An 18598-nucleotide genomic window follows, 5' to 3' on the forward strand; every position below is an offset into this window, starting at 1 on the left:
TGGGCAAATGCATGGCAGATGCAGTATAATGTGGATAAATGTGAGGTTATCCACTTTGGTGGCAAAAACAGGAAAGTAGACTATTATCTGAATGGTGGCCGATTGGGAAAAGGGGAGATGCAACGAGACCTGGGTGTCATGGTACACCAGTCATTAAAAGTAGGCATGCAGGTGCAGCAGGCAGTGAAGAAGGCAAATGGTATGTTAGCATTCATAGCAAAAGGATTTGAGTATAGGAGCAGGGAGGTTCTACTGCAGTTGTACAGGGTCTTGGTGAGACCACACCAGGAGTATTGCGTACAGTTTTGGTCTCCTAATCTGAGGAAAGACATTCTTGTCATAGAGGGAGTACAGAGAAGGTTCACCTGACTGATTCCTGGGATGTCAGGACTTTCATAAAAAGAAAGACTGGATAGACTCAGTATGTACTCGCTAGAATTTAGATGATTGAGGGGGGATCTTATAGAAACTTACAAAATTCTTAAGGGGTTGGACAGGCTAGATGCCGGAAGATTGTTCCCGATGTTGGGGAAGTCCAGAACAAAGGGACATAGTTTGAGGATAAGGGGGAAATTTTTTTGGACCGAGATGAGGAAAACATTTTTCACACAGAGAGTGGTGAATCTCTGGAATTCTCTGCCGCAGAAGGTAGTTGAGGCCAGTTCATTGGCTATATTTAAGAGTGAGTTAGATGTGGCCTTTGTGGCTAAAGGGATCAGGGGGTATGGAGAGAAGACAGGTACAGGATACTGAGTTGGATGATCAGCCATGATCATATTGAATGGCGGTGCAGGCTCGAAGGGCCAAATGGCCTACTCCTGTACCTATTTTCTATGTTTCTATGTTTCTATGACACCCAGATCCCGTTGTACTTCCCCTTTTCCTAACAACACCATTCAGATAATAATCTGCCTTCCTGTTCTTGCCACAAAAGTGGATAACCTCACATTTATCCACATTAAACTGCATCTGCCATGCATCTGCCCACTCACCCAACCTGTCCCAAGTCACCCTGCATCCACATAGCATCTTCCTCTCAGTTCACACTGCCACCCAGCTTAGTGTCATCTGCAAATTTGCTAATGTTACTTTGAATCCCTTCATCTAAATCATTGATGTATATTGTAAATAGCTGCGGTCCCAGCACGAGCCTTGCTGCACCCCACTAGTCACTGCCTGCCATTTTGAAAGGGACCCGTTAATCCCTACTCTTTGTTTCCTGTCTGCTAACCAATTTTCTATACCAGTCAATACCCTACCCCCAATACCATGTGCTCTAATTTTGCCCACTAATCTCCTATGTGGGACATTATCAAAGGCTTTCTGAAAGTCCAGGTACACTACATCCACTGGCTCTCCCATGTCCATTTCACTTGTTATATCCTCAAAAAATTCCAGAAGATTTGTCAAGCATGATTTCCCCTTCGTACATCCATGCGGACTTGGACTGATCCTGTTACTGCTATCCGAATGCTCCGCTATTACATCTTTAATAATCGACTCCAGCATCTTCCCCACCACCGATGTCACGCTAACTGATCTATAATTTCCTGCTTTCTCTCTCCCTCCTTTCTTAAAAATTGGGATAACATTAGCTACCCTCCAATCCACAGGAACTGATCCTAAATCTATAGGACATTGGAAAATGATCACCAATGCGTCCACGATTTCTAGAGCCACCTCCTTGAGTACCCTGGGGATTTATCAGCCTTCAGTCCCATGAGTCTAGCCAACACCATTTCCTGACTAATGCGAATTTCCTTCAGTTCCTCCGTCACCCTAGATCCTCTGTCCCCTAGCACATCTGGGAGATTGTTTGCATCTTCCTTAGTGAAAACAGAACCAAAGTACTTGTTCAACTTGTCTGCCATTTCCTTGTTCCCCATAATAAATGCGCCTGTTTCTGTCGTCAGGGGACCCACATTTGTCTTAACTCAATGGATAAACTAAATCCTGCAAGATCACTGCATGACTTTGTTGAGAAACGCGAGTAGCAACGTGTATATATAAAATGCATCACGTGAAAGAAAGGAAGAGAAATCTTTAGTTCCTGTAAAGAAAAAACCCAGCAATGGCGGCACTCTTCGCTGAGTCAGAAGGTTGCAGGTTCAAGTCTCCCTCCAGAGACTTGAGCACAAAATGTCAAGCATACGTGACTGCCACATGTTCAGAGGTTCTTCTCTGGATGTGACTTGAAACCAAGGTCACATCTACTTCCTCACATCAACAGAAAAGGTCTCATGGCAGTAATTGCCAGGACAGCAGCAGAGTTTCCCTCAGTATTCTGGCCAACATTTCTCAATCAATCAATGTTTCCAAAAACAAGTATTTTTATTCAGTGTCCTGTTACTATTTATGGATGTTTCTTCTGTGTAAATTGACTCCTATGTTTCCTACATTGCAAGGGGTGACCACACTTCATGAAGTGCTTCATTATCTTTAAAACAAGCCAGGTTCACATGCAGGGAGTACTGTGAGTAACAGGTACAATGAAAAATCTTTCTTACAGAGGCACAAAGACTCAGACAAACACACACAAAAAAACACAATTAGAAATGAATTACATTTCATGTTTTAGGTTTGGGATGTCTTGAGTGGGAAGTGAAAGGTGCTTCATAAAAACAAGTATACTGTATATGGTGCAGTTCAACCACTGCTCACTCTAGGAGCAAATATGGCATCTCACCTCCTGGTTCTCCAACATTAATGATGACGTTTTGCCTTGATGTCTCAAATGTCTTCCTATTAACAGCAGTAACCTAAACAAATGATAAACAGAATTGATTTCACATTTTATGTATGTACATCAATTATTTTTTAGTCAATTCATAACACATAAAATCCACATTACCAGTTTTTCTCCTACGTTGACTATTATCTTAAATCAATGGGGTTTTTGCAGAGAAAAAGACGCCGTTAGGCAAATCCATTTGGCAGCACAGTGATGAAGCTGGAGGTGTTGCTGCCTCACAGCACCGGAGACATGGGCTTGATCTTCATCTCAGGTGCTGTTTTGTGCGGAGTTTACACATTTTCCCTGTGACTGCGACGTGAGTTTCCTCCTGGTGCTTCCGGTTTCCTCCCACATCCCAAAGACATATGGGATTGTAGGTTATTTGGCCTCTATAAATTACCCTCATAAGTAGGGAGTGGATCCGAATGTGGGTTAACGTGGAACTAGTGGGAACGGGTGATCAATGATCGGCATGTACTCAGTGGGTTGAAGGGCCTGTTTACATGCGGTATCTTTCATTCATTCAATTAAAAATTAATCTTCATTTATCAACAATATTTTTCTATCAATATACACCCCTCTTCCGTTTTGATTTTGAGACCAATCAACATCTAGCTAACCAAATAAGCAAAAAAGTATTTATTTCACCAAGTTAAACGGGTGAAATGTAATTTTTTAGAGGTGCCAGTTTGTCTTAGCCATGCATAACATCACCAAAAAAGCACTGCCTTAAATATAAATTAATGAAAATGGTATTGGTACGTGAAAATGAATGGATCTTTGTCTTGCATTAATTATAAGCAAGAAACATAAAAAATGAATTTAGATGAAGAATGTGCAATATTGTGGCCAGTGCAAACCAACTTGTTACAGGTCACAATCATGGTGAGCTAGAATAATAAATACAAGATTGATTATAAGGTTGAACACTTGCGCTCAGTCCGCCTTGGCATTCCTGATCTTCCGGTTGTCAAATATTTGAACTACTCTTCCCACTCACATACTGACCTCTCTGTCCTGGGCCTCCACCACTGTCAGAGTGAGGCTACACGCAAATTGGAGGAACAGCACCCCATATTTCACTTGGGCAGCTTACAACCCAGCCGTATAAACATTGATTTCTCTAATTTCAAGTAACTCCTACATTCTCTACCCCCTCCTTCCCCACCCTAGTCGTTCAACAGTTCCACTGATCGCATTCTTGTTTCTCTCTTGTTATCACACCTTCCCAGCCACCGATGAGCCACCCTTGTGGGCACCACCCTTCCTGAGGTCATCTGGACCGGCAACAGATGACCTCAGGAAGGGTGGTGCTCATCGGTGGCTGGGAAGGTGTGATAACAAGAGAGAAACAAGAATGCGATCAGCGGCCCTTTTCTCGCCTCCAGTTTAATCCCCACCCCCAACTCTACTTTCAGTCTGAAGAAAGGTTTTCTTTTTCTCTTCTTTTCCTCCAGGTATGCTGCCGGCCCCACTGACCCACTCCAGCATTTTGTGTCTATCTTTGATTATAAGTAAAGCACATTGCAGTGTGAATATTTTTTCCAACAAGCGTATAATATTATCAACATATTAAAGTACAGTCAATTGGGCAGAGAGAAAACTTTATACTTCAATTATTTTCTCTCCGACATCTTTCATGGTTGGCGTTCCATAAAGAATTCCATCATGGTATTCAGTCCGCTGTATAAAACGAAGCCAGCGAGGGCGGTCAGGGTGGTCATGGAGGTTGGTGTTGAAAGTGATGGGGATACTGGTGATGATACCTAAAGTAGAGAGCAGAGGTGAAATAAAAAGGGAATAGCAGTTTTACATTAAACAAGTAAAACGCAAAGAGCTGGAGTCAGTCTAAAGAAGGGTCCCAACCTGAAACTTTGCCTGTCTGTTCCCTCCATAGATGCTGCCTGACCCGCTGAGTTACCCACTTTGTGTCTTACTCAAGATTCTAGCATTTGTATTTCCTTGTGTGTTGCATTAAATGGACAAGGAATGGAACAGTCTTGATGAAAATTAATTCACCTGCAAAGTTAGTTCTGTTTTTCTCTGCTGTGTTTCTGTCTCGCCAGCTGGGCCTTTCCAGAAATTTCAGTTTTTATTTATAATTAATGAGCTTTTCTTCTCAACCAGAATAATAATTGTAAAATGTCTTTTGTGTTCATGGAATGAACAGCAGGTAAACAGGATAAAAACACAAAGTGCTGGATGAACTGTCGGTGCTCAATATGTGGCGACTCTTTGCATACATGTATTGTATACTAAGCAAAGTATTTCACTGTACTGAGTACATGTAACAATGAAGAATCAATCAATCAATCAATCAATCAATACAAAGAATCAATCAATCAACTCAGTGAGTGAGATCAAATCTGTGGAGGGAATGGACTGATAACGTTTTGGCCCTACTTCAAAGTCAAGAAACATCACCTGCCTATTCCTTCCACAGGTGCTGCCTGACTAGTTGAGTTCCTCCAGCATTTAGTGTTTTGTTCAAGATTCCAGCATCTGCAGTTCCTTATGTCTCTTAGTAAACAGGCTATACAGTCCCAACTGGCCCATGCTAAGATGTACACCCCATATGAGCTTCATGCCGCATCTCATCATCCAGCTCCAACAATCCCTGTGCACTAGCACTATCCGACACACTAGCGACAATCAATCTACAAGTTACTGGAGCCAATCAACCTACAAACCTGTACGTCTTTGGAGTGTGGGAGGAAACCAATGTACTCGGAGAAAACCTATTTGGAACTAACCTGGTCACACGGAGAAGGTAGAAACTCCGCACCCGTAGTCAGGATCGGCTCTGTAAGGTAGCAAGTCTACCGCTGCGCCACTGTACCGCTCAATTAATTAACTTGAGCTTTTCAAAGGGCCTTATGAACTTGGAATCTTCTGATTGTTTCCACTCCCTATAACTGCCTATATCAATTTGGGTTTGAGCTAAGTTTCACAACCCATCTCTGGTTTCCTTCCAGGGAATGCTACTGTGAATAACCACACAAGTATATTTACACTTGGGAACAGAATGTTCATTACATTTTATTCTAAATATATGATTTACTCCAATATTTAACTATTTGGAACTAACCTGAGAACATAATTAGCCCATAAGGCTGGGAAATGATAAGCGCAAATTCATGGGAAATTTTATTCTAAAAAATCAGCACTGAAACCCTAGATATATATGTTTCAAAATTGAAAATATTCATAAAAATTATATTCGTGTCATATTACTATTTTCCATGGCTAGATCCTTTTCAAAATATAACTCTTTATTTCACAATTGATCTGGGCTACCACACATAGAGGGTGATTTAGACTGTAGATATCAGCATTGGATTGATAGTTCCAGCCAGATACATCTTCATTGATGAGGCTTGCTGTCTGTCTGGTTGGCAGTGTAGCGTTCCTGTTTTGGAGAGGACTCAGTGCATGTCTTCATCACCGCATCATCAACGCTCTCTTCCCAAAGTTAGAAACAGATGTATTTCAGGAGAATATTTGCTCTGTAATTAAGGTCAGATGGGGTTTGCAATCTCAAAGGGACTTTGCAAACCAGTTTTGATATTGCACCAAATTGTGTTCTCATCTCATGCTTGACGGTTAGTTTGTGTCTTCTTTGGCATTTATGTCGTCATAGAGTTGTACAGCACTAAAACAGACCCTTCGGCCCACCATGTTCATGCCAACAAAGTTGGCATATTGGGCTGGTTCCATTTGCCCTCATATGACCCTTCCAATCCACATATCTGTCCAAATGTCTTTTGAAAGTCACAATTGTATCTACTTCTGTAGCTTCCTCTGGCAGCTCATTCCAGATATGGACTACCCTCTGAGTTGAAAGGTTTCTCTTAAACTTCTCCACTCTCACCTCAAGCCAACGCCCTCTAGTTTTAGAATCCTCTACCGCAGGAAGAAGACGCAGTGTTCACTTTACCCATGGTCCATGATCTTGTACACTTCTATAATGTCAACCCAGTCTTCTACGCTCTAAAGAATAAAGTTCCAGCCTTTTTCAACGTCTCCCAATAACTCAAGCTTACAATCTGAAAACGATTCTGGTAACTGAATATCGATGATTCAGCATCAACACAAAAGACATCAACACATTAATGCTAAAGTGGGTGTGTAAATAGATAGTAAGATTGTTTTCCTCACCACTTGCTTCTTGGAATGAACGAAACCCTGCTTGAAAGTAGTCCCTCTCTAGTACATGTATAAAAAAGACTCCTGCCATGGGACTCACATTCTGATCAGCGAATATCGTGGTCAGGAACACTGCAAAGCAAAATATATAATGTAAATAAATGCAACAAACACTCTTTTTGCAAATTGTTATTGAGTGATATGCAATAATTATTTTTATTTGAAATTGCTATAAACTTTAATTTGTGTTAATAAAAATGTAGTTGACTGTGCTGGAAAACTAGTAATGAAGAGATTATAGTAATAATAATAATTGACTTCTTTCGGAAGATCTTTTTTATCTCTGAAGATCTGTCCTGGACCCACAGATGGCACGGTTGCGCAGCAGTAGAATTGCTGCCTCACAGCACCAGAGACGCGAGTTCGATCCTAACTGCGGGCACTGTCTGTATAGAGTTTATACGTTCTCCATGTGACCATGTAGGTTTTGTCTGGGTGCTCAAGTTTCCTCCCACACTCCAAAGACGTAGAGATTTGTAGATTTATTGGCTCCTGTAAATTGTAAATTGCCCGTAGTGTGTAAAATACTGCTAGTGTATAGTGCAAGGGGTGATTGCTTGTGGACTTGGTGGGCCAAAGGGCGTGGAAAGGGCTTGATTCCACGCCGTATTTGTAAAGTAAAGTAAAGTCCAAAGTCTAAAGTGCATTGATGCAACCATAAAGAAAGCCCAATCAATGCCTCTACTTTCTTAGAAGATTGAGGAGATTCAGTATGTTCACAAATACTCCCTTGTTTGAACTTCTACAGGTGTACAGTAGAGAGGATATTGGTTGGTTACAGCAACTCGATTGCCCATGAATGAAGGAGATTACAAAAAGTAGTGGATTCTGCCCAGTCCATCATGGGTACTGACTTCCCCACCATTGAATGGATCTACAGGAGGGGCTGTCTCAAAATGGCAGCCATCATCAAGGACCCACATCACCCTGACCACACTCTCATCTCACTCCTGCCATCAAGAAGAAAGTATAGAAGTCTGAAAACTGTAACATAGCAGCTTCTTTCCTACAACCATCAGGCTATTAAATACGACAACCTCCAGAAAAGCTCCAAACTATATAGATGAGGACATTATTTTTGACGCATTACAATTGTCTATTTAATTGCCTGTTTTTTTTATACACACTGAATAATTGTTGTTGTTTATTATGGGTTTTACAGAGTAATATGTTTACATATCTTTTGTGCTGGGATAACATAGAACTAGTACATGGGTGATCATTGGTCAGTGTGGGCCGAAGGGCCTATTTCCACGGTGTATCTCTAAAAACCAGAAATGAAACAAAAAACATCAGTTCATGTTGGGATCTTCTTTCAAAAAAGGTCTGAAGAAAGTCCTGATCCAAAATGTCAGCTGTCCATTCCCTCCACAGGTGCTTAAGGTGAGAGGGGAAAGATTTGAGGAAACTGAAGGGCAACTTTTTCCGCACAGAGGGTGTGGGTGTATGCAATGAGCTCTCAGAGGGGTTAGTAGAGGCTGGTACTATAATAACATTGAAAGACATTTGAACTGGTACATGGATAGGAAAGGTTTAGAGGGATATAGGTCAAACATGGGCAGGTAGGACTATTGTGGATGGGCACTTTGGTCGGCATGGGCAAGTTGGGCTGCAGGGCCTGTTTCCATGCAGTGTTAAGCCTGTGTCCCACTGTACGAGGTCATTCAAGAGTTCTCCCAAGTTTTTCCCCGATTCGAACTCGGAGAATGTCCGTAGCGGGCCCGTAGGAGTTCGTGGATGTCTCGAAGCAGCTCGTACAAGTAAAAAGTAACAATTTTTTTTTATCACGAGTATTTCTTTACTCGTGGACATTATTTACAGGGATGAAAAAACGTCACGAGTTTACCGGATGTCCCGAGTACCTACCGTTAGCATTACGAGCCACTACGAGACATCCACAAACTCCTACAGACCTGCTATGGACATTCTCCGAGTTTGAATCGGGGAAAACTCGGGAGAACTCATGTATTACCTCATACAGTGGGACAGGGACTTTACTCCATGACTCTATGCTGCCTGACCTGTTGAGTTTCTCCAGCACCATGTATTTTGTTCAAGATCCCAGCATCTGCAGGTTCTTACGGCAGGATTCTTGGATCTTTCATGATTGGCAATAAAAGCCATGGGAAAGGCACGATTAATTCACACAAGGCTGAATGTTTGTTTTGACACTAGGTGGCAGTTTAAATTTGCAAGTTAACGTTAAACAAAAGAAACATCAGAGAGGCAAGTGAGGAAAGGGAGTTGCAACAACTTCAGCCACTCTTGTGGGAAATTTATTTTGATTTGGTTTAATGCTCTTGCGTGTTGTTATTAATGATGTTATACGAACAGTAGAAATGTAAATGATTGAGGTGATAATGTAAAGTTTAATTGGACATTAAAAACAAGAGCCGGAACCACTTTTTTTCCCCCTTGGTTAAGCTTTGTAGGAATCAGAGAATATAACTTGATTTTGATTTCTTTTCACTTCAGCTCTCCATGTGCTGTCATATTTTAAATCATTTCAATATATTGGACTGCATGTTTAGGAAAAGAGATTGACTGTTTACAAAACTGCAGGTGCTGGAATCATGAGAAAAACACAACGTGCTGGAGTAACTCAGAGGGTCAGTTGGCATCTGTGGAGGGAATGGACAAATGGCATTTCAGGTTGGGACCCTTCAAACTAATTCAGATAGAAGTATATCAAATTATGAGAGGCATAAAGAGGGTAGACAGTCAAGGTGGAAATGTCAAAGATTAGAGGACATAGCTTTAAGGTGAACACGGCACTGCTTAAAGATGTGTGGGGCGAGTTTTTTTTTTACACGCAAGCGGCACGGTGGCGCAGCAGTAGAGTTACTGCCTCACAGAGCCAGATATCTCGGTTCAATCCTGACTATGGGTGCTGTCTATATGGAGTTTGTATGTATTCCCCATAGCCGCGTCGGTTTTCCATGGGTGCTCTGGTTTCCTCCCATGCTTCAAAGACTTTGATAAAAATTGTAAATTGTCCCTACTTCACTGGAGTTTAGAAGGATGAGGGGGCATCTTATAGAAACATATAAAATTATAAAAGGACTGGGCAAGCCAGATGCAGGAAAAATGTTCCCAATGTTGGGCGAGTCCAGAACCAGGGGCCACAGTCTTAGAATAAAGGGGAGGTCATTTAAGACCTCCCCTTTAGGTGAGAAAAAACTTTTTCACCCAGAGAGTTGTGAATTTATCGAATTCCCTGCCACAGAGGGCAGTGGAGGCCAAGTCACTGGATAGATTTAAGAGAGAGTTAGATAGAGCTCTAGGGGCTAGTGGAGTCAAGGGATATGGAGAGAAGGCAGGCAAGGGTTATTGATAAGGGACGATCAGCCATGATCACAATGAATGGCGGTGCTGGCTCAAAGGGCCGATTGGCCTCCTCCTGCACCTATTTTCTATGTTTCTATGTTTCTACTTTATAGGATAATACTGGTGTACTGGGATCGCTGGCCAGCCCGGAGTCTATGGGCCGAAGGGCCTGAATCCACATTGTATCTCTAAACTAAACAAAGCAGAGGGTGGTGGATGCCTGGAATGCACTGCCAGAGGTGGTGATGGAGGTATGATAGATGCTTTTAAATAGGCGCATGCATATGCAAGAAATGAAGGGACATGCATCACATGCGGACAGATGAGATTGGTTTATCTTGCTATTATGTTCAGCACAGACATTTTGGGCCAAAGAGCGTGTTCTCGGCTGCATTTTTCTCTGGTCTGTTCTATATCCTATCTGGCATTTTGTCAAAAATCTGTCTGCCAACAAATCTACCAACATACCCACGTATATTGAATTGAATTGAATTGAATATATTTTATTAACCATGTATGTATACATACAAGGAATTTGCCTTGGTGCTTTGCTCGCAAGTAACAACACGATATACAGTAGACAATTAAGAATAAGACGTTATAATTTAAACATGTGAAGAATGAAATAAAATACCAGAGCAAAAGGAGGCTACAGTCTTTTGGCTGTTGAGTAGAGCTACTGCTCGTGGGGAAAAAAGCTGTTTTTTATGTCTGGCTGTGGCAGTTTCGACAGTTTGGAGTCGCCTTCCAGAGGGAAGTACTTCAAAGAGTTTGTGGTCAGGGTGAGAGGGGTCACAGATGATCTTACCAGCTCCCTTTCTGGCCCTTGCAGTGTACAGTTCGTCAATGGAGGGAAGGTTGCAGCCAACAACCTTCTCAGCTGATCAAACGATTCGCTGAAGCCTCCGGATGTCATGCTTGGTGGCCGAGCCAAACCAGACCATGATGGAAAAGGTGAGGACAGACTCTATGATGGCAATATAAAATTGGACCATCATTGCCTGTGGCAGATTGTGTTTTCTCAGCTGCCGCAGGAAGTACATCCTCTGTTGGGCCTTTTTGACTGTGGAGTCGATGGTGGCCTCCCATTTAAGGTCCTTGGAGATGATGGTTCCAAGGAACTTAAATGACTCCACAGTTGTTGATGGTGAGTGGGGAGAGGGGAGGGGTAGCTCTCCTAGAGTCTACAATCAATTCCACTGTTTTAAGAGTATTGAGCTCCAGGTTGTTGCGATGGCACCAGGACACCAGCTGTGATACTTCTTGTCTGAAGGCAGATTCCTCCCCATCCTGGATCAGACCAATCAGGGTTGTGTCATCCGCAAACTTGAGAAGCTTGACAGAGGAGTCTGTGGAGGTGCAGTCGTTGTTGTAGAGAGAGTAAAGGAGAGGGTACAGTACGCAACCATGCGGAGCTCCTATGCTGAGCGTCAGCAAGTCCGAGATGTGTTTTCCTAACCTCACATGCTGCTTCCTGTCTGTCAGGAAGTTGGTGATCCACTGACAGAGGGGCTCAGGCACAGTCAACTGGGAGAGTTTGGAGTGTAGAAGCCCTGGCACAATGGTGTTGAATGCAGAGCTAAAATCCACAAATAAAATCCTTGCCTAGGTTCCCTGGCGGTCTAGGTGCTGGAGGATGAAGTGCAGGCGGAGGTTGACCTCATTGATGACTCCCAGATTATCTTTGATCGGACATTACTGGCTTTACCTTGCACTAAATGTTATTCCCTTATCATGTGTCAGCACACTGTAAATGTCTCTATTCCAATCACATATTATCGTTCTGCTGGCTGGTTCGCAAGCAACAAAAGCTTTTCATTGTACTCATTACATTTGACAATAAACTGAACTGAATGCTTTAATCAAGCCTCCTTTCACTTCTAAAATCAAGCAGGTGGAAGCCCTGGATACCTTTTCTTCAAAAAGAACCCACCTACACCGTATTTATCTGCTAAATCTTCTCTGAGTTTTACCCAACATATTAATCACATTAATATCTTTCCTTAAATAAGGAAACCAATACTATCCACGGTACACCAGATATAGTTTCACCGATGCCCCATGTAACTGGACATTAGACTTAAACTGCATTGAGTCTAATCCACTATTTAATAACATCACAGCTAATCTGATTATAAGTATAATTCGTCATTCCTGTCCAGCTCCCTTGTTTATCTTTTATCTTCTGCCTTAAAATATTCAAACACCTTGCTTCCACCAGTCTTTGGCAAAGAGAGTTCCAACGACTCATAGCCTTCTATGGGAAATAAACACCTAGTCTCTGCGTTAAATGGGTGTCCGTTCAGTATCAAATAGTGACCTCTGGTTCCACACTCTCTCACAAGAGGAAGCATGCTCTCCTACCTATACCTGGCCAAGACCACCTCATGATCTTACATGGTGGTTTGGGAACAGCTCCTTCCAAGACTGCAAGAATTGCAACAAATTGTGGACGCAGCCCAGACCATCATACAAACCAACCTGCCTTCCATTGATTACATTTATACCTCACGCTGCCTCAGCAAGGCCAGCAGCGTAATCAAGGACAAGTTGCACCCTGGCCACTCCCTCTTCTCTCCTCTCCCATCGGGCAAAAGGTATAGGCGTGTGAAAGTGCATACCTCCAGATTCAGGAACAGTTTCTTCCCAGCTGTTATCAGGCAACTGAACCATCCTCCCACAAGTAGAGTGTAATCATGCACTTACTATCTACCTCATTTGTGACCCTCGGATTATCTTTGATCGGACTTTACTGGCTTTACCTTCCACTAAATGTTATTCCTTGGAAACCTGGTTCAAGTATTTATCTGGTAAATCTTCTCTGAGTTTTGTCCAACATATTAATCACATTAATATCTTTCCTTAAATAAGGGGACCAAACTATCCACGGTACGCCAGATATAGTTTCACCTGTGCCACATATAACTGAAGCATAATCTTCCCAGTTTAGTATTCAATGCTTGTCACAAAGTGATATTCGGTTAGCTTTCCTCATGACTTGCTGCAGCTACACAGAGAAGATAGACAGTCAGGACCTTTTTCTCAGGGTGGAAATGTCAAAGACTAGAGGGCACAGCTTTAAGATGAGAAGGACAAAGTTTAAAGGAGATGTGCGGATCAACATTTTTTTTAACAGAGGGGGGGTGGAACAAACGTGCCGGGCTGGTGGTGGAGGCAGAAACTATATACGTATTTGAGGCTTTTGGATAGTTTCATGGGTATGCAGGGAATGGGGAAATATGAATCACATGCAAGCAGAGAAGATTAATTTAGTTTGGCATCATGTTCGGTACGGACATTATGGGTCAAATAACCTGTTCCTTGCTGTACTGTACTACCTTCTATGTTCTTTATATACAACAGTCTTTCCCAAATATATCATTCATCTTTGGTCATCATTTACCTTTGGTCCATGGACATTGCTATTCCTTTTTGAAACAGAATAAATTAGGCAAATCTAATACGAACTTTACAAAAAAATGAAAGAAAAAATGCAGATGCTGGTTATCTGAATCAGAAACTGTGTTTATATTATAAAGCAATGGTAAACAAGTCTGTTATTCCTCGGCCATATTCATTTCTTAGCAGCTTATGTCTCGTGGTGAGTATAACCTTCTCCTGATCTGGCTCACCATATAAAACCTGCACAAGAGGAACTTCAGAGTGACGAATTAACATTATTGGGCCTCACATAATGGTTTCCTTCAACAATATGCCTTAAAGGGCCTGTCCCACGAGCATGCGACTCAGCATGCGGCAATCGCGATCTAACGTGGTCGCTTGAGCCGTACGGGGCCGGTCCCACTTCGATCGCCGGAGCCGTATGGAGTTGTGCTGAGCTGGTCCCGACATTGCGCGGGGCTCCGGAAAACTGACAGTGTTCAAAAATTCTGCGCGGCAACGGCCTACTGGCGCGCAGCCGCATTGAGGCTGTGCGCACCGCCTCGACGGGCATACGCAGCGTCTTGAATCCGTACGCAGCGTCTTGACGCCGTACGTCAAACTTCACGAGGACTTCACTCGAACTTCACGTCACTCACTCGACCTCCGCGCGGCCCCCGCTTCCGGTTTGGTCGCGCTCGCCACATGCAGTCGCATGCTGGTGGGACCAGCCCTGTACGGGGATCACTCGACCTACGCGCGACCCCCGCGAGGACCCCGCTTCCGGTTTGGTCGCATTTGCCGCATGCAGTCGCATCCTCGTGGGACAGGCCCTTTACTTTAGTTTACTTTAGAGATATAGCATGGAAACAGGCCCATTGGCCCACTGAGTGCACTCCGCCCAACTATCCCCGTACACTAGCACTATTTTAATTTTAATAATAATAATAATAATAATAATAATAATAATAATAATAATAATAATAATAATAATAATAATAATATGTCATTGCACGTCAGTGCAATGAGATTTAGTATGCAGCTCCAACCGATGTAAAAGAAGAGTAAAATAAATAAATAAGCTGTGTGTCGTGACCATCCGAGGGAGCCAGTCCAGGGGGGGTGGGGGGCACTCAGCAGGGCCGGTTCAGAGCCGCTATAGCTCTTGGAATAAAGCTGTTTCTGAGTCTGGAGGTTCGGGTGTAGAAGGCCTTGTAACGTCTGCCGGAGGGAAGTAGTTCGAACAGTCCGTTACAAGGGTGTGAGGAGTCTTTATGGATGCTGACGGCCTTCCTGAGGCACCGTGTGTGGTAGATGCCCTCCAAGGCTGGTAGCTCTGTCCCAATGATCCTCTGCGCTCTGTGGACGACGCACTGAAGAGCTCTCCTCTCCGCCTCCGTGCAGCTGAGATACCACACAGAGATGCCATACGTTAATATGCTCTCTGTGGTGCAGCGGTAGAACGTTTTCAGCAGCTGTTGGGGCAGACCAGTCTTTTTTTAATGTCCTCAGGACGTTTGCTGTGCCTTCTTGACCAGCGCAGCGGTGTTGGTGGACCATGTGAGGTCCTCAGAAATGTGAGTGCCCAGAAACTTAAAGCTGGACACTCTCTCCACACTGTCCCCGTAAATGGAGATTGGGGCGTATTCTCCATTATGGGACCTCCTGAAGTCAATAATCAGCTCCTTGGTCTTGGAGGTGTTTAGTGACAAGTTGTTACGTGCGCACCAGTACGCCAGGTTCTGCACCTCCGCTCTGTATTTTATTTCATCACTGTTGGTGATCAGCCCAATCACTGTTGTGTCGTCTGCAAACTTCACGATGGTGTTGGTGTCGTATGCAGGAACACAGTCGTGAGTGAAGAGGGAGTAGAGCATGGGGCTTAGTACACAGCCCTGTGGTGTGCCGGTGCTCAGGGTGATAGTGGAGGACAGGTGCGGGCCCAGTCTCACTGCCTGCGGTCGCTCCATCAGAAAGTTCAGGATCCAATCGCATACCGGCGAGCTGAGGCCTAGATGGTGGAGTTTGGTGGTAAGCTTGGTGGGGATGACCGTATTGAATGCAGAGCTATAGTCAATGAAGAGCATCCTCACGTACGTGCCCTGTCTGTCCAGGTGAGTCAGGACAGTGTGAAGAGCCAGAGAGATGGCATCCTCTGTTGATCTATTTGCCCTATATACAAATTGATGAGAGTCCAGTGAGGCAGGGATGCTGGATTTGATGTGGGAGAGGACCAACCTTACAAAGCACTTCATGGGTATTGGAGTTAGGGCAACCGGGCGGTCGGTAGTCGTTCAGGTTGGTGACTTCAGACTTTTTCGGCACCGGCACTATGGTGGCTGTTTTCAGGCACTTGGGGGCCGTTGCCAGAGATAGAGACAGATTGAAGATTCTCGTGAATACCTCCGCCAGCTGTACAGCACAGTCCTTCAGTACCCTTCCCTGGACTCCATCCGGGCCTGCAGCCTTGCGTGGGTTGATCCTACGCAGAGCACACTGTACCTCCTGAGTGCTCAGTGTTAAGGCCTGTCCCTCCGCCATGGCCGGGGTTATTCCACTCATGGTGGTGTTCCCAGTTTCGAACCGGGCAAAGAAGGTGTTCAGTTCGTTGGCCAGTGTGATATCACCGTGGGGGCAGGCGGGGCTGCTCTTGTGGTCAGTGATGTCCCTGACACCCTGCCACATGCTTCTGGTGTCCGCGGTATTGAAGTGGTCTTCCACCCTTTGCCTGTGGATGTCTTTGGCCTTTTTTATGCCTTTGTTCAGGTTCGACCTGGCCGCACTGTAGGCAGAAGTGTCCCTGGATTTAAAGGCATTGTTGCATGCCCTTAGCAGATCCTGAACCTCCTTGTTCATCCAGGGTTTCCAGTTTGGGAACATCTTTATTTGCTTGTCCACTGTGACAGTCTCCACACAGCAGTTGATGTAGGAGAGCACAGTGGATGTGTACTCCTCCAAGTCTACCTCTGTACCACTGGTAGCCTGTTGTGCAAACAGGTCCCAGTCGGTGCGATCAAAGCAGTCCTGGAGTTGTAGAGTGGCATCCTCGGGCCATATTTTGACCGTCCTTATGCAGGTTTGGTCTTGCGGATGAGGGGTTTGTATGCAGGCAGTAGAAACAGTGAGAGGTGATCGGATTGTCCCAGGGATGGGCAGGAGAGAGCTCTGTACGCGTCCTTGATGTTGGTGTACACTTTATCCAGCGTGTTTGAGCCCCTGGTAGGGCACTGCACATGCTGGTGGAATTTGCGGAGTGCAGCTCGTAGGTCGACCTGATTAAAGTCCCCTGCAACAATGAAGGCACCGTCGGGGTGAGCATCCTGCTGCTTACTGATGGCCGAGTGCAGCTGTGCTAGCGCTAGGTTAGCATTAGCCTGTGGTGGGATGTATATGGCCATGATGATAACCACAGTAAACTCCCGAGGCAGATAAAACGACCTACATTTAAACAGTAGGTATTCTAGGTCTGGGGAACAGTAGCTCTCTACTGCAGTGTGGTTGGTGCACCAGTCATTGTTGATGTAGATGCAGAGCCCGCCACCCTTGCTCTTACCGGAGTCCTTTGTTCTATCAGCACGATGCAGTTGGTTAGGTCCACAGCCCCATCGGGAACCAACGCGCTGAGCCAGGTCTCTGTGAAGATCAGCACACAGCAGTCTTTCAGGGATCGCTGGGTGTTGATCCAGAGCCTTACCTCATCCAGCTTGTTGGTGAGTGACCGGACATTCACGAGAAAGACGCTTGGGAACGACGGTCTTTGTGGAGCCCTCCGTAGCCTGTCCTGCACCCCTGCTTGCTTTCCACACTTCTGCTTTCGCTCCCGGCGTTTGCTCCGTCTCCTACCCTCCGGAGTGGTGATCCAGGGGGCTGTTCTGCCCAGCTCCATCGGGATTTTGGTAAGGGTACTGTAGTACTCACACGCCAGTTTCTCGCAGCCACGTCCAATATTAAGCAGTTCCGTGCGGCTCCATGTGCGACCCCTCGCGATTGCGATGCGGGTCTTGGATTTCCTCGTCCTGGAGGCGAGTTTGTTCCTATGGTTTCTGGGGTTACTAGGGGTTCCAGGGGTTCTGAGATTTTTAATTACCTTACTTTCACAGCCGTGTTCGGTACCGGGCTGCTCCGAGTTAGCTCGGACTTGGGAGCGCAAAGCCGTTGCGTCTGAACGCGCCGCCATCTCAGGTGAGATTAGGAACACATTAGGAACAATTTACGGAAGCCAAACAACCTGCAAATCTGTACGTCTTTGGAATATGGGAGGAAACCAGAGCAACCAGAGGTCGCAGGGAGAATGTACATTCTCAGTATAGACTGCACCCATAGACAGGATTGAACCCGTGTCTCGGGCACTGTATGGCAGCAACTCTACCGCTGCGCCACTGTGCCACCCCCGCCAGCTTCTTCTCAAGATACACTAATGGGGCAAAGAAAGCTGGGGCTGCTCTTCATGCCAATACAGAACCTTTAAATCTCACAAAAATCCTTGCTTTTTAAGCCCCTAAATGGTTTATATGTAACATCTCTACTACACTCCGTTCCCTATTTTGGCTGCTATGTCATACAATCTTAGCATTCCAAAATAATTTGTTATTTTAGTTTGAAAATCAGCTAAAGATATGAAATCAGTTGAGCACTGCATGCCATTTCATCTGCTAGTTTAGTTTAGTTTAGTTTAGCGTGGAAACAGGCCCTTCGGACGACCGAGCCTGCACCGATCAGCAATCCCCACATTAAACACTATCCGACACACACTAGGAACAATTTACATTTAAACCAAGCCAATTAACCGACAAACCTGTACGTCTTTGGAGTGTGGGAGGAAACCGAAGATCTCAGAGAAAACCCATGCAGTCACGGGGAGAACGTACAAACTCCATACAAACAACACCTCTAGTCAGGATCAAACCTGCTACAAGCACTAGAACTCTACCGCTGTGCCACCCCAAATGC

General features: G+C 44.6%; 1 protein-coding gene across 2 annotated transcripts in view; it reads right to left on the minus strand.

Annotated features, from left to right (window-relative positions):
- The window catches only part of sgca (sarcoglycan, alpha), a 46068-nt gene that overhangs the window by 25370 nt on the left and 2100 nt on the right, over positions 1 to 18598 (minus strand). For both annotated transcript variants that reach the window (XM_055657267.1, XM_055657268.1), the window contains exons 2-4: positions 6893 to 7012; positions 4346 to 4500; positions 2687 to 2759 (exon numbers count right to left, since the gene is read on the minus strand). In XM_055657267.1, coding sequence (XP_055513242.1) covers positions 2687 to 2759; positions 4346 to 4500; positions 6893 to 7012 — 348 coding nt within the window. The remainder of the gene's footprint in view (positions 1 to 2686; positions 2760 to 4345; positions 4501 to 6892; positions 7013 to 18598) is intronic.

This window comes from Leucoraja erinacea, chromosome 27 (genome assembly GCF_028641065.1).
Source record: "Leucoraja erinacea ecotype New England chromosome 27, Leri_hhj_1, whole genome shotgun sequence".
NCBI lineage: Eukaryota > Metazoa > Chordata > Chondrichthyes > Rajiformes > Rajidae > Leucoraja > Leucoraja erinaceus.